The sequence below is a fragment of the Planococcus citri genome, chromosome 3 (genome assembly GCF_950023065.1).
Source record: "Planococcus citri chromosome 3, ihPlaCitr1.1, whole genome shotgun sequence".
Taxonomy (NCBI): domain Eukaryota; kingdom Metazoa; phylum Arthropoda; class Insecta; order Hemiptera; family Pseudococcidae; genus Planococcus; species Planococcus citri.
Window position 1 is genome coordinate 57,527,325 of NC_088679.1, and position 17,319 is coordinate 57,544,643.

General features: G+C 31.1%; 1 protein-coding gene across 1 annotated transcript in view; it reads right to left on the bottom strand.

Moving 5' to 3' along the window:
• Nucleotides 1–4,093: 4,093 nt before the first annotated feature.
• The window catches only part of LOC135841232 (UBA-like domain-containing protein 2-A), a 59,003-nt gene continuing 45,777 nt past the window's right edge, over nt 4,094–17,319 (bottom strand). Inside the window, exons 3-4 of the mRNA XM_065358089.1 lie at nt 6,660–6,762; nt 4,094–5,127 (exon numbers count right to left, since the gene is read on the bottom strand). Of these exons, the coding sequence (XP_065214161.1) occupies nt 4,934–5,127; nt 6,660–6,762 (297 nt within the window). The 3' untranslated portion in view covers nt 4,094–4,933. The remainder of the gene's footprint in view (nt 5,128–6,659; nt 6,763–17,319) is intronic.

The following is a 17,319-nucleotide window of genomic DNA, read 5'->3' on the forward strand; positions in this document are numbered from 1 at the left end:
AAAGGATTAAGAAAACCCGGCCAGTCAGTTGAAGAATTGAGAGATCAATTGTTCCAAATAAGGATGATTCTTCGCAACAAGTCTGTGTAAGAACGGTTCGAACAGCAACAGTTGCAGTAAATAATGATCAAGGTAACTCGCCTTAATATCAGTTACAAAATCAAAGGAATCTTTTCGCCTTTCACCTTTTCACAGCTAAGGCTGGTATGCCCTCACCGACCTATGGTGATTCACGAGCTCTAGTTATTGGTATTTTAATAAAATCTGGATTTTTTGAATGTACATTCGACAAATAAAAATTGTTGCAACAAAAAAGCAAAATAACTCCCCGGAAATTTAAAATATGTATAAAAAAATAGTTTTCAGCAGCTCGCGAAAAAAATAACTTTCTAAAAATTTTTTATGAAAAAAAAACAAACTGTTTTTTGTCAATTTTTGACAAAAAAATGGGTTCTCTTTACGGTAAGGTATGATTTTACGCAAATTTGCAAATTGATAAAGGTTTTGTTGGTAATTTAAATAGCATAAATCTGATTTTTTTGGTCGATGTTGCTGGTGTTTGTAGGTCTCTTTGAATACCCAAATGCAAGTCTTTGCGGAAACTTTGACCAAAAAATGCTTTCCATTGCAATTTTGATGAAAAAATTCAACTTTATGACAAAATGGATCTTTCTTACAGTATTTGTATGTACTTATTTGCAGAATTAGTACGTTTTTTTTTGCAATTTGGGTAAAAATAAAGTAATTAGGCAGTTGACATTTTAATTAATCCTGATTCTTGTTTGCAATATTTTGACAAATAGAATTTTTTTGCCACAAGACTTTCTAGAAATTATGACATTTTCAAGTAAAAATAAAAAATTTCAGTAATTTTGGTAAAAAAAAAACAGGCTTCGACGAAAATGGGTTCTTTTTACAGTTAATAAGTACAAAAAAGTAAGATTTTTCGTAATTTTGGCGAAGGTGAGATTTTTTGGTAGTTTTGGTGAAAACTTGTTTTTTTTTTGCAGTTTTGACAAAAAGCTGTCTGAAAATTTTGACTAAAAAACTAGCTCTTCTGAAATTTTGGTTTTAAAAAAAAACAGCCATTTTTTCGCACCATTGAGTTGGGCTAAAAAAAAATATTTGTAGGTTATGTCGATTTAGAAAAAAACATTGATTTTTTTGCAATTTTGACTGTATTATGTAAATTTGTATTTCAATATTTTAATACATTTGTTGTAATGTTTAATAGGATGCGTATACTTACCCGATTGTCAAGATGAGTCAGCAAATAACCTGAGGCTGAGGGTCTATATGAAGGTAGACGTCGTCGAGGCATGCGTGTTTACAATTTTTTCAAGTACTCCAGCGTAAATCCATTGATCATCATTATGCGACTTATTTTGCCCAATTTTTTCACTACAGAGTAAATTCATATTCGTTTTTTTCTGATCATATATGAGATTTGATTACATTTTAAGTTTATTTCTTATTTTTTAGAAGGTTTCCTTGTCGTTTTTTTAGCTTTTAGATTTTTTCAAGTTTTGTATTTTTTTGATTACATTTTATGTTTAAGGTATTTTTTACTTTTTCGAAGCTTTTCTTGCCGTTTTTTTTTAGATTTTAGATTTCTGTAACTTTCTTAAATATTTTTTTGATTAGCTATTGGGTTTGATCCCAAGATTTTTTTTATTTTTGAAATCTCTCGTTTTTCGTTTTGTTTTTTATAAACGGCAGTATTGGTATTTCTTTTTATTTTTAATTTTTATACTCGTTTTTATCATCAATTTTAATACATTGACCATGCCATAGATTTTCCGAATGTAACTTACCGATAGGTATTGTTATTCTGCGACATTTTTATTTTAAATTTTTTGTACTAATGTAAGTAGAAGTAGCCTTATTTTTAATACGATTCCTTGTTTTCAAGTTTTCGCGTTATTGTTATAAGTATATCTTTAAACCATTATAAATGTTTTTATACCTATGATTAATTAAAACAAGTCTCATATTATAAACGTTTGTTCTCAATTTAATCATAATATTGTGTTTTATATGTGCTAGTAATAATATTCGTGTATGAGATGTGACAACCCTCTGCAGGTGATACGAAATCTGAAATTAATATTGAATTTTGATAGTTTGAAGGTGATGCAAAATACGAAATTCAATTAACAATAGCATTTCGTTGGTGATTTGAAATTCGAAATTAGCCGAAAGTTTTCGTGGTTTGAAGGTGATGTACCTAAGAATAAAATCAGAAATTCGTTCAACATTTTGGAGTTTTGGAAATGATGTGATATCCGAAATAAAATTATTGATTGTATTTTAGAGGTGATGCGAAATCCTAAATTGGCTAAAAATTTTTATACTTTGAACATGATGTAAAATCTGAAATTAGCGTAATATTTTCATCGTTGGAAGGTGATACGAAATCGAAATCATACTGGATTTTGAATGATAATATTGGGATGATGCGAAATACGAAATAGATTGACGATTTCGGTGTCGTGGAGGTGACATGAAATAGGTACGAAATTGATATGAAGTTTTCATAATTTGGAGGTTATGTCAGATGGGAAATTATTTTGAAATTTTCATAATTTGATGGTGATATTTTAGAGGTAAGTAATGCAAAATTCGAATTTTTTTTCAAATTTTCATAGTTTTGAGGTACTTACATGATGTGAAATTTGAAATTGATTTAGAATTTCTATGATTAGGTAAGTAACCTAATTTACTAATTCGGACATTTCATCAACTTTTTTTTCTCTTCTAAACAAATAATTTTACTACGTCTCATCAATTACTCTTTTTTTCTCTTGTTGGAAATTACGGTACCTGGTATCTACCTAATGGAGCTTATTTCGAACATTTTCTGATTCGCATAAAATAAACAAAATAAGGATTGAAAATTTACAACTTTATACTTATTCGAAAACAGTTCTCCTGATGATATTCTATGAGAACATAATGATGAACATCCCATGAATTGCTTACTTTGAAGCAAGTTTTTAGAAACGCCAAAAAAAAGTCTTCGAAATTAGGACAGTTAACAGTACTTCGTACCTACTAATTTATTTGAGGAAATGTTTTTTTTTTTTTGAAAAAAGAATTATCTTGAAGTATTCTGCTCAGAGATGAAAAATTTTCAAATAATTTGTGCCTACAGAGATCAATTTTTTTGATCTTTTTTGATAAGTATTTTTCAACTTTGGGGGCTTCGACGCTTCGAATAAGGGGACAAACATTATTTGGAGGGCGAAAGGAGATTTTTCAAAACTACTTTGCCTAGAAATGAAACATTTTCAAAAAATTTCTACAGATATCAATTTTTCATTTTCAATTGTCGATTTTTCAGATTTTGAAGGACTTCATATCAGAACCAACATCATTTAGGAAACTGGGGAAAGGGTTTTCTTGAAGAGGTGCTCATTTAGAAAATTCTGCCCATAAATGAAAAATGTTCGAAAAGTTTATTTTTGAAAAGGGAGTTATGTAGAAAAACTCTTATGTGGCAATGAAATATTTTCAAAAAATTCCCAATCATGAAAAAAAAAATAAAAAATTTCCAATTCCAAAAACAGTAAAAAAAAGTTTGTAACTTTTTGTAATTTTGTGCGAATTATAGAAAATTCATGAAAAATTTTTGCTAAAATTGTAGCACTCCTCACTGACGAAACAAAAGGAAACCCCAACGACAATAAATCAATAGAATAGAATGAAAAATTAAATTAATGTTTTAAAAAATCGAAAAAATCGTTTGATATCAGAACAAGATTTGAGAATTTATAAAATAATCAAATAAACGAAAAAGGAGAAAAACATTTAATTCAAAATCTCCTTTTGCTTTTGTGAAAAGAATAGGTGAACGATTACCTAATTGGGATCAAACAGATTCATCCAATTCGATCAAAAACAGAATCTAAAAAATCAAATAATATTTTTTTACCTATTCATAGAGGTAGAAAATAGTTGCAAACGAATTTGATTTCAACGACGAGATACAACAGTTTAACATCTGCACCATCATTACTCATAAAAGTTATGATAGTTATCATTTTTCTCAAAATATTCTATAGATATTATATTCTCGTTAAAAAAAAATTCATTTTACTTTAAATCATTATATTTCATTTTTAAAAAAAGAGACAAAAAACATACTATATACACTCGACTCCTTCCTACAGCTTTCAAACAACGCTTACATCGTATAAATTATTCCTACATAATATCAACAACTTAAAAAACAAACACACATATAATTTTTTCAACAAAAACAAAAATATTCGTTATCGTAATGGATAAATTACTTTTAACAAAGGAACATTACATTCTGCAAATCTCCGTTCCAATTTTCTAGGTACGGATACAACAACACCACTATAGGCCTAATATTACTCCCGTCGTTCTCGTTCTTCATAATAACAACGATCATCAATATACATTTGTGAGGTCATATGATGTGCCAAGTCCGATACCGAACAATATTCCTTATTTTTTTTCTCATCTTAATTTTAAATCAGGTAAGTAAGTAACTAATATATTCTAAATTGCAACAACTTTCATCGTAACAAAATTGTACATACATAAACTAAATCATCTCAGGAGAAAAAAAAACACATCTTGTTCGCAACAGAAAAAAGTATATAAAGTCATCATCTCTCATCTTTCGTGCCAGGTTTCACAATTATAAACACGAAGTACAAAAAAACACACACAATAACAATGCTACAAAAAAAAATTATGAATAGGATAGTTATTTGGTGAAGAATTAATAATTAAACATACAAAAAGCTGAAATATATAAGAAAAAAAATGGTAAAAGTTCACACATTATATACGCTTTTTAGCTAAATACACATATAAATGAAAAAAAAGTAATAATAATAAAAATAAAAGAAAAAGAAATACAAATGATAAATTGTCATAACTTAATGTATAGGTATATTTATCTATTATTAAATACAACTTCGTCTGAATGATTTTTCTGACTGTCAGCTAAAAGTACAGGTTCGACTAACTGTACAGTTTGAGTATCATTTTGCAGCTGATGATGATGATGTAGTTGTTGTTGATGTTGTTGCTGTTGTTGCAGTAGCAGCTGTTGTTGCGAGCACTGCTTCGGTGAAGATGAAAATAAACCTGGAATATGAACATATTTTTTAGAATTAGATTGAAGTCGTAAAAAATGGTTAAAAATCTATTTTATTATAGATACCTAGGTATTTTTTTATTTTATTTTTTAATAACACAAGAATTGGATTTTCTGTTTGTGGTATCGAAAGTAATTCAAAATATTCGATGTTGATTTTTCTACAATTTTGAACCTGGATAAAAAAATTGAAATGGCATTTTTTTGTAGGACTCATACTTAATTTTTTCCAAAAAAAAAAAAAAAAAAAAAAAAAAAGGTAGATATTTAATAACTAGAAAGGCTCGAAAAGGCAATTTGAAAAGCGATAAAACATTTCCATAAAGATAAAAATCAATTATTAAAAAAAAAAAAAAAACATGGAACATTAAAAAATTGAAATGTATCTACACTCAATTTTAAAAAATTGAGTAAGTAAGCTATGTATTTTGTAAGTACATATACATTTTGAAACTCTTTTGATGAAAAAACGAGACTTTTTTTTGATAATGCTTGGCAACAAAGTGAGAATTTCTAAAACTTGTGGCAATGGAAGCTTATTTTTGGCTAAATAAAACGAGATTTTGACAATTCTAACAAATAGCAGGGCTTTTTGGCACTTTCTGAACAGAAGCAAGACTTGGTCAATTTTTAGAAAAAAAGTAAGACATTTTGAATTTTTTTGCAAAAAAACACCAGTTTTTAGCAATTTATAATTTGTTGAAAAGCGAGAATTTTTACGATTTTTTGCAAACAAAGACTGATAATTTCAGCAAAAAGCAGAACTATTTTGAAATTACTGGCAAAAAAATACCTACTTATTGGCAAATCTAAAAAAACGAGGCTTTTGGACAATTTTTGAAAAAAAAGTGAACATTTTTAGTAATTTTGCTAAAAAAAAATTCAAAAAGCAAAAATTTTACTTTTTTTACAAAGATTAGTAATTTATTTTAGGAATCATTGGCAAAGAAATAACATTTTTTCGCATTTTCCCCAAAAATTGGGACTTTTTTTATTTAATTTTTTCAACTTAATTTTTGTCATTTTTGAACAATTTTAGGTAAAAAAGTGGCACTTTTCAATTCTTAAAAAGTTGGAATTTTTGACAAAAAACAAAACTTTGGAACAATTTTGACAAAAAAAGCAAGATTTTTAAAAATTTTTTGTATTGAAAAAAACAAAAAAAAAAACGAAAATGTTTGAAAATTTTTGGTAAAAAATGATGAGTTTTTTTTTCAATTTTTGTAGAAAATGGTTGATTTTTTTTCAATTCATCGAACAAGCTTGGAAAGTGGAACTTGTGGGTAAATTTAGATTTTTTGGAATTTTTTGACAGAATGTGAGACTTTGACAATTTCAGCAAAAGGCAGCCTTTTGAACCATAACGTTGACAAAGTACTACAGCCAGTGAGAGAAGAATAAAAAAGAGTTACCTATTTACTTATATTATTAGCATGTTTGTCTCTTTAAAATTAAAAAAAAATACCTAAATAAATTTTCAAAAACTTGTAAAAAAAATAATTAATTTTAGATATTTTCTTACCAGAGGGCGATGTGCTGACTTTATCGTTCGTGCTCATTTTTGAAAATGCTAACATCGCATCAGGAAAGTTGGGTGGAGTTGCTGGTGTATTACATGGCGTCATCTGTGAACAAAAAAAAAGAAAAATTCATCAGAAACAATAATATTGTAACAGGTAATTCATAGAAACAATATTCTATCATTAAAAAATACATATATTAAATATGTGATGATAAAGAAAAGCATTTCTTTCATTATTAAAATGTTGTCAAACCCATCATAAAAAATTACTTTTTGCTATTTTTAATTCAAGGGGGTTGAAAAATTTACTGATTCATTTTCTACGTAAGGAGGCTAAAAAAGTTGGGAAAAAGTTCACGATCCTGCAATATCAAGAGAATTCATTTGTCAGACTTTTCCACTCAGTTGGAATTCTAAGTATTAAATCCACTTGAGCAAAAAACATATCCATTATTTTTAAAACTTTCCTTGCAGAGGAGACGTTACATCAATTTTTTGTTCAGTCGTTTGATTATTAAAATTTTCCCACCTGAAATTTCAACTATTGAGGTATTTTCAAGTACATAAAACACTTGTTTTTTGAATTTAAAAGTACCATAAATTTCCTACACTTTGGATCTTACAGAAATTTCATTCGCTGCCACCCTTGAGCCCTAAATTTTCAAAAACCATTTCCAAAAAAAGTCAAATCACGTTTTTAACTGTTTTTACGAAAAATTTGTAAGCAGGAAATGTGCTCAAAACCAAGATTTTTGGAAACGTATAGGGAGGGATCAGGTTCCACTTTTTCGTCGTGGTGGGGGCCAAATTGAAAATATTAAATGGTGCTTTTTTGATGAAGATGGGCCAAAAAGGATTAAAATGGGTGAGAAAAGGTAAAAATATTCATTTTTTTCAATTTTTGAGGAAGGGGACAAGTATTTTTTCAGCATGCAGAAGGGTCAAACATATTGAACAGTAGTTCTAATGAAAATGGATCAAATTTAAGGATTAGAAGGTGGAAAAAAATGTAAAAATGTCAATTTTTCAGATTTCTTATATATTTTGAGAATTTGAAAGGGGGAGGGTTTTTTTTGTCACGATCAATTTTGTAGTACTGTACTTAATAGAATATGTAAGTATACTGCGCATGATGCAAACAAAATAATCTCACTTCCGCCAAGACATCATATCACATTATTCGAATAACATTCACAAATAGTCTACAGTCCAAACACCAAAAAGTGCTCTAGAAACCGAAAACAGTTCAATTTTTTTGGGGGAAAAAAAAAGAGTTGGCATTTCGTTAGTATCTTATTAACATTCAAGAAAATGGACATTTCGGATTTTTTGACTGGCACAATAGGGAGCTGGAGCCTCAAAACCCCCATTTTTCGAAGTTGGCGGGGGAAAAAATTTTTTTTTTAATTTGGTAGAGGACACTCTCCCGAGTATAGATATATACTTTTTTTGAGTTGGATTCCGGCACAGTTGCGTTCCAGAGCTGCATAAAGGCAATTTTTTGCCAATTTTGGCACTTTTTCACATAAAAACGACTCTGTAGAAGCAATACGGCCTGGGGGGAAAAAAATACGCACCTAAATGATTGCATCCATTCATCCCACGCTGATAGAGACCAACTTTGTGAAAAACGGCCGGCACAATGACCCGCAGTGAATTTTCAAAGTTACGCATCCGGGCCATTTCATTTAAAAAAATGGATGTATGACATTTTGACAACGTGACCGTGCGACCTATCAAAGTGGGTTAAAATTTCGCGAGAAAACCGAAAATCTCTATGAAAATTTTTTTTGAGCGTCTCATGAAAATTTTGAGCTAAAAAATTGTATGAATCATTTCTCAAATAGGTACTTTTAGTCTGTTGTAACATGTGACCTATACAAAATGGTTAAAATTTTGCGAGGAAACCGAAAATTTCAATGAAAATTTTTTTTGAGTGTTTCATGAAAATTTTGAGCTAAAAAAATTGCATGAATCATTTTTCAAGTACATATGCCATCAGTCTGTTGTAACATGCGACCTATGCAAATGGGTTAAAATTTCGCGAGAAAACCGAAAATCTGTATGAACATTTTTTTTGAGCATCTCATGAAAATTTTGCAGTAAAAAAATTGTATTAACCATTTCTCAAGTATTTTCAGTCTGTTGTAACATGCGACCTATGTGAAATGGTTGAAGTTTTGGGTAAAATATAAGTAAAGATTTGGATAGATTTTTATAAAAGGCTTATCTCAACAATCTTGAGACTCAAAAATCTTGTACATTGTTCAGTATTTTCAATGAAATATCCTCAAGATCGCGATCGCTTCAGTTTGGTAAACTCAACACAAAACGGACACAAAATTTAGCCGAATCTGATACCCCCACCAGGCACAATCGTAGTTCACTAGGTGGCACTAATAGTGCCATCCAGTTTATATGTTATTTTATGCTCTGAACGTTGACGAACAAGAACAATTCAAGAAAGGCACGTATTGCATCATCCGTTACTCCAACTATTCCTCATCGCCAACCTTTTGACTTACACAATCATTATGCCTGCATTTTCCTACAATTAGTAGGTATTTTTTGGAATATGATAAGTATATAAAAGTGAAAATATTAGGTATATATGAAAATCAGTAAAATCAAATTTCATCAACATCTTGTTGTTTTACATGGAATTTCCAACCCTATATCAGAAGTCGGATTACGTATCTACTTCATTAAAAATAGTGAAAAATTAATGTGACTCATGGGGCTCAAAATTGTTGAGCTTTGCTTTCTATACATGAAAAAAAAAACTATTCAAATCTTTGTATTTCACGCGAAATTTTAACCCTTCCATATACTTAGGTTGTTACAACAGTTTGAAAGTACTTTAGAAATGATTCATGCCATTTCTTTAGCTCAAAATTTTCATGAGATGCTCAAAAAAAATGTTCATAGAGATTTTCGGTTTTCTCGCGAAATTTTAACCCATTTGCATAGGTCGCATGTTACAACAGACTGATGGCATATGTACTTGAAAAATGATTCATGCAATTTTTTTAGCTCAAAATTTTCATGAAACACTCAAAAAAAATTTTCATTGAAATTTTCGGTTTCCTCGCAAAATTTTAACCATTTTGTATAGGTCACATGTTACAACAGACTAAAAGTACCTATTTGAGAAATGATTCATACAATTTTTTAGCTCAAAATTTTCATGAGACGCTCAAAAAAAATTTTCATAGAGATTTTCGGTTTTCTCGCGAAATTTTAACCCACTTTGATAGGTCGCACGGTCACGTTGTCAAAATGTCATACATCCATTTTTTTAAATGAAATGGCCCGGATGCGTAACTTTGAAAATTCACTGCGGGTCATTGTGCCGGCCGTTTTTCACAAAGTTGGTCTCTATCAGCGTGGGATGAATGGATGCAATCATTTAGGTGCGTATTTTTTCCCCCCAGGCCGTATTGCTTCTACAAAGTCGTTTTTATGTGAAAAAGTGCCAAAATTGGCAAAAAATTGCCTTTATGCAGCTCTGGAACGCAACTGTGCCGGAATCCAACTCAAAAAAAGTATATATCTATACTCGGGAGAGTGTCCTCTACCAAATTAAAAAAAAAAAATTTTCCCCCCGCCAACTTCGAAAAATGGGGGTTTTGAGGCTCCAGCTCCCTATTGTGCCAGTCAAAAAATCCGAAATGTCCATTTTCTTGAATGTTAATAAGATACTAACGAAATGCCAACTCTTTTTTTTGCCCCCCAAAATGGTCAACTCAAATGACACTTTTTTGCGCTTGGACTGTAGACTAAAACACCCTCGACAGCTTAAAATTATCGGGGGCGGAAATTCCGTGATCTCGTAAACATCCCTTAAATAATCCGTTCAGTTTATCCTAAAATATCGGTCATGTTTTCGAGCAAATTCAACAACACACCGGAAGAAAGAAAACAACGTAGGTAGTTTTTCAAACTAAGGAAACCGTTTCGAAGAATGAAAGAAAAAAATTGATAAAAATTAACATTTTCGATTACGTAAAATAATAATTATCGATTCAGCGCCGTTATACTCGTAATATGCGCACCGCACACCATATCCTCTCAATTCGATTCGATACGATAATATAAAAGTACGCTATGTAATACAAATATCGCGTACGCGTATTTATTTTAACCATATTAAAAGTATAAACTTCATAATGCAACCGGTTTTACAGGAATACACCCTTCTCTGCTATCTCTGCCCTGTGTATACCGATCCGTATAAAGCGTCAACCATTAAATTAACAATGGGTAGATAATTTATATTCCTTCGACGTAATTTTCATTTTTATTTTTTGTTCTGACTCGAAGCTAAAAAACTTTCGCATAAGTGAATTACGTGAGCCGATGGACGAATGCGCTGTGTTAAATTTTCAAATACGAATATACCGACAGTCAGACGTATAAAAAAATTGCCAACTTTTTACTCATCTACGTAGAGATAATGGAAAAATTTTCAATTTTTCTTCAATTGCGAAGTATACCTAGACCTAGACCTACAGTATTCAATTATTGTTTTTTAGATAAGTATTGATTGGCTGTGACGTCTGTCGATTTTTTAGTTTTAGAAGCAACTTTGTCTGTTTCAAAAATTCAAAAATATGTAGTAGACATTATTAGGCGATTTTTTTTTCCAAAGGTGAGTTTAATTACATTATTATGTACCTATGCTTTTTGTTTTTTATCTACCTGAATAATAAATTGAAACGAGTGTTTTATTTCTTGCGTGAAATGGATAAAGAAAATTTCAGTCAAATCTTCAAAATTCACATTTTTAAAAATTTATTTGAACAAAATTTTTCTAGGTAGTCTCCCACTTAAAGTAAACTTCTTCTCCAATTTTCGTCCAAATCCAAGATAGGTATTTTCCCCCACTTTAGCCTAAAGTGTAATCGGTCAAGTAAGTGATTAAGAAGCACCAATGCTAATCTAGACTGTTTTTATGATACTTTTTGAAAGGCAGGAATTTCCAAAATACAGCTGGAGGCTCCAGAACAAATAGTGTCCAGACGTGTTACTGGAGCATACATTTCATTATAATCGATACCTGGTCGCTGTGCGTAGCCTTTAACAACCAGTCGCGCTCTGTACTTATCGATCAAACCATCTGAGTTTTGTTTAACGTGAAAAACCCTGCGATTTTGAAGTACAGATTTTCCAGGAAGTTCAGGAACTAACTCATCCCACACGTCATTGGTAGCCATGGATTTCATTTCGGTATCCATCACTTCTTTCCATTCGATGCTATCTTGGCTACAAATCGCTTCATTGTAGGTACTCGGTAATGAATCTAATTCCGCCAAGAAAATCTCAATTTCAACAAAATTGGCGAGATTGTTGAAATTTGGAGAATTTAATCGGTTCTTATCGTCTAATTGTCTCTATCTAGACAAAAGCTCAGATTTGTCTTGATCATCGTTAGCATCATCGTAATCTTCATTCCCGGACAAGGAAGAAATCATTTTAGCAAAGTTTTCGGAGTTGTTTTTGACGTAACCGGTGACGTTTTCGGAGTAGAAGGTGCACTTTTCTTCGGAGTTGGATGTTGGAGGGTCATTCCACGTCAATTGGACCAAGAAGTGGTAGGTGGGTTCGGCGATTTTTTTGAAATTTTTCGTGTGAAAAGACCTTCCGAAGGGATGAACAATGGCGCAAATCGCAGCCCTCTAGCCCATTTTTAACGGTAGCCAGGGGGTTTCAAAGTTTCCAGTGAACCTAAAATATCATCCATTTCAGCAGTGGATTACCCGATAACCGCGATACCTACCGAAATGGAACTTTTTCCCATAGTTAGGGGTTTTAAAAGGCTTTTTGGTGATATCATAAAAATCAGTGTTGCCACTTTTTTTCGTACAAAAAATTAGTTCAAAAAGTTTCAAAACGTAGTTTTCATATCGTTCCGACTCTCAAAAATTCTGAAAAAAATAATATATTATGGACAACTGTTCATGCTAAACAATATATGTGACGCGACCAGCGATACCATACCATAAGTCGGAAAACTTTTTTTTGAGATAATCGCGTTTTCATGGAAAAAGTCAGAAAATATCAAAAAAATTTTTTTTGTCGATTCATATACTATGAAGCCTATACTTTGGAATGGGTGTACCCACCGATCTCAAACACGTCGTTTTAGTGGTGAAAAACCGGTTTTACAAAAGTGCTTTTCATAAAAAAATGTCAAAAAAAAAAAAAATATTATGATGCAAAACCATTAAAAGATGAAGAAAATCAAAAAAAAAAAAAAAAAATACTGTTCACTGGTTTTTAAAAATGTTACAAAAATAACCCAAACTTTCAAAAACGTTTTTCTCAGAATTTTGGTTTTTGAATTTCAAAAAATACGCAACTTTGAAATTTTGCAAATTTGTCAGATTTTAATATTTTGAAAATCTGTTTGCACCATTGAAAAGAGGAAGAAAAACACTACCAGAAACCACAATAAAACGAAAAAAATTTTTGCCGACATATGGTATGGTATCGCTGGTCGCGTCACATATTGAAAAATTAGGATGGTAACTTGTCACGAAGTCGATTTTAAAAAATTCAAACTTTGCGAAAAAATGCGATTTTTTGATTCAAAACATGAAACAAAGTTTTGATTGTTGAAGTTGACCCATATTTTTACGTATCCGTTGAAAAAGTTGAAAAAACCCTTTCACTCGGTGAAATTAACTCTCACAAAAAAAATCAAAATTCGAAAAAATTCAATTTTCAATTTCAAACATCAAAAAAGTTTAAATTTATTCAGTCGTCTTACTTTGACCTATTTCTGACGTATTTCATGAAAAAGTTGATAAAAATCACACTCACAGAAAAAAAATTAAAATTTGTTCATTTTTTTTTGAATTTTTTCGAATTTTGATTTTTTTGTGATGAGTTAATTTCACTGAGTGAAGGGGTTTTTTCAACTTTTTCAACGGATACGTAAAAATATGGGTCAAATGGGTCATCTTTACCAATCAAAACTTTTTTTCATGCTTTAAATCAAAAAATCGCATTTTTTTCGCAAAGTTTAAATTTTTTTAAATCGACTTCGCGACAAGTTACCATCCTAATTTTTCAATATGTTGTTTAGCATGAACAGTTGTCCATAGTATATTTTTTCAGAATTTTTGAGAGTCGGAACGATATGAAAACTACGTTTGGAAACTTTTTGAGCTAATTTTTTGTACGAAAAAAAGTGGCAACACTGATTTTTATGATATCGCCAAAAAGCCTTTTAAAACCCCTATCTATGGGAAAAAGTTCCATTTCGTCTGATTTCGGTAGGTATCGCGGTTATCGAGTAATCCACTGCTGAAATGGATGATATTTCAGGTTCACTGGAAACTTTGACACCCCCTGGCTGCCATTAAAAAATGGACTAGAGGGCTGGGATTTGCGCCATTGTTCATCCCTTCGGAAGGTCTTTCCACAGGAAAAATTTCAAAAGAATCGCCGAACCCACCTACCACTTCTTGGTACAATTGACGTGGAATGACCCTGGAGTGTTTTTAGTTTCCTTTAAAAACTACCATCAATCGACTCAGCTAGAGAGTACCTGCCAAATTTCAGCTTTCTAGATCAACTTGGTGAAATTATGATTTATTTTCATATTTGGCCCAAATTTGATTTTTTTAAATTCATCAAAAATCAAAAAATGCACTTTAGCTTTGTTCGGTTTCAAAATTGTTCCGCCAATCAAGATGGGGAATTATTTTTTTACCCGAGTTGGAGGTGGAAAATCTCAACTTTGCAAAATGAGACTACTCAACCGGGGGGAGAAGGGTGAGGGGAGGGGGTGAGGGGATTATGAGGGCAGACTCTAAAAATCTCATCTCTTAACACTACAAAATACGTGAGTATTTAAGGCTACAAAAATGTCAAATTAGATCAAAGTAAAGACGCTTTCAACGCCGAATCATTTTATTCGTCCTATTACGTAAGTATTATGCGAGTTCAAATCAGTATTACCTACATTTTGATATAGGAAAATTTTCGATAACGCTCGATCTCGAATTCAGTTTGATTTTGATTAAATCAAGGTCAGTGATTCCATTACCATCGAAATTTTTCGCAAACGTCAAAGAGTTCGCCAATTGTACGAGCGTATACTTACACGTTCGTCTTACCTAACCATTTAAGTAGGTAAAAACTTCGATACTTTTTTCTCTTATCGGACAATTACGATGTACTTGCACTCGTACTCACTTTATTATCAGCCATTAAAACGTGTTAAAATAACCGTATAGTATTACCCTATTAAAAAAACCGTACCTATAGTAAGTAAGGTAGAAGGTACCAACACCAATCAGCCACTTTAACACGATCGTCTAAAATTTTTCAATTAGAATCGAATACCGACCGATCGTGGTCGTGTAAGTAGTATAGTTATTGGATCATTTATTAACAAAATATGAATTTCTTGCTATGTAGGTACCATTTTGATAACAAAATAGCTTTCAAAATTCATTCGATCGAAATAAAATTATTCAATAGGTAGATAGCAGATACATTGTACATAGCTAAATATAGATAATTTTATTCTTTTTTGAGACGATAATGAAAGGGAATCCGTTGAGTCTAGATTAACTCAATCAGAAAGATAATAAAATGTTATTTTTAAAACGTTTTTTTCGATATTCGTATAACTATTTTTTAATCATTGATATACCCGTACGTACTCTGATTCTACAAGTACGTATCGTAAATTTTTGAAAAGTTCGGTCCTCTTTAGTATATACTCTTTTTTAAAATCAAACTTTCTAAAAAATCTATTATTCGCACTAAAAAAATGTTTAAATCAAAAAATAAACTCCTCGCATTAAAAATAAAAAACGTTTTTTTTTACTTCTCGAAACACAAATTTTTGAAAGCTTTTGCTCTCACTTCGTTCGGGCCTGTTCGCTTCTTTTTTTTCAAAGTTTGGAATTTCTAAAAAAAAAACTTTTTCACCCATCAAAATACAAATTTTCGAAAGCTTTTGACCTCAGTTTGTTCGGGCCTGTTTGCTTTTTTTTTCAAACTTGGAATTTAAAAAAAATCATCATTCAAATTCTAAAATTTTAAACCCGAAAAAATCAAACTTTTCACATAAAAAACATTGTCTTTTGCCCTCCTAAATTTTCGGTTGCACCCCCCCCCCACCCCAACAAAACCTTTAGTTTCGTCCCCGATCGCACACGGGTATTATTTTCACAGTTATCATGTTTGTAGCCTTGTAGGTCATACATTATCAGCGGAGAAATGCAAACCGTGGGAATTGAATCCTCTTTCCAGATTATTTATTAGTTTTCAAACCAAATAAATCGAATTAGGAAACACTAATTTAAAATCTCGTTCGGTGCGAAACGCACAAGGGAAGCCTATTTTTAAAAACAAAAAACAAAATCCTACAAAAATTATACTACCGATGCTACCGATGGTGCCGATGGTGCTGAAGACCTGAAATGGAAAACAAAAAGGAAATGAAGAAGAGGGAATTGTGATGCCATGCCGTTCGTTTATACAGCTAAGTTATTACTTACTCATTGATTTTTGCCGGCTTCTGCTTACTATTTTTTGCATCTTTTTGTTTATTTAGGCGCGAGCTGCCTTTCATAATATCTATGTATTTAAATTATTGCTCATTTCGAACGTCGTCGAGCTAATTTTAAATCCTTCGCTTCTGTATAGAATCCTAATAGGATATTTTGTAGCGAAGAAATAGGTATCGATGGTCTAATTATAGTCGAAAAATATATAGCTCAGGCATTAAACCGAGGTCACTTCGAGGTACCTAACTGCTTGGTAAGTAGGTATGGTGCTTCTTTTAACTGTACTCGTATGGTTATTATTTTGGTTAGGTACTCTAAAGTATACTATTGGTAGGTCTAGGTAGGCCCATTTTTCATGAAAAAAATACGCAGGTAAGTACTATCAAAAAAGCATACATTATTGTTTTGAAAATACATAATTGCATTTTTCAAAAATACATTCATTTGATTTCGTTGTTCTAGAAAAATTTTTAAATCATTACTTCATAGTCAAAATTTCAGATGCTCAAGGGTATTTTTCAATTTTTAGTAAATTTTTGAAAATTATATTTGGACCAAAAATGAGAAAAAATCTTGAAAAAATTGAAATTTTACCAAGTAAATTGATTTAGAAAGCTGAAATTTGGTACGTATCCCATTTTGAGTACCCCAAATCGATTAGAAATGTTTTCGAACCGTTTAAAGCAGTTCTGAAGCCACCAGCACTCCAGCAGATTTTCTTATTTCGATATTCTGAGTCGATTGGAGGCAATTTGAAGCCTTTATAAAATTCCATATTTTCAAAAAATGCCATAAAAATTGTCCCCATACCTATAGGGGTTGGGTTTGGGTAAAATCACGAAGAATAAATTATTCAAACCACGGATCAACAATATACCTAATCTCAAAAAAAAAAATTCTACTCATTTTTCACATGAATTCTAAAACCAGATTCGAATCATCACACTATATATTTTTAAATGATGGTGTTTGAGCCATCTTGCGTTAGTGAATTATTATAATCTTTATAAGATATGCTCATTCTTCCTTTCTAATTCCTTTTCAATATTTTCGGAAGATTGCGTCATCCAAACTGACAAAAATCAAATTAGAAGTGTAAAAAAAAAATTATGCACAAAGTGTCAATAAAC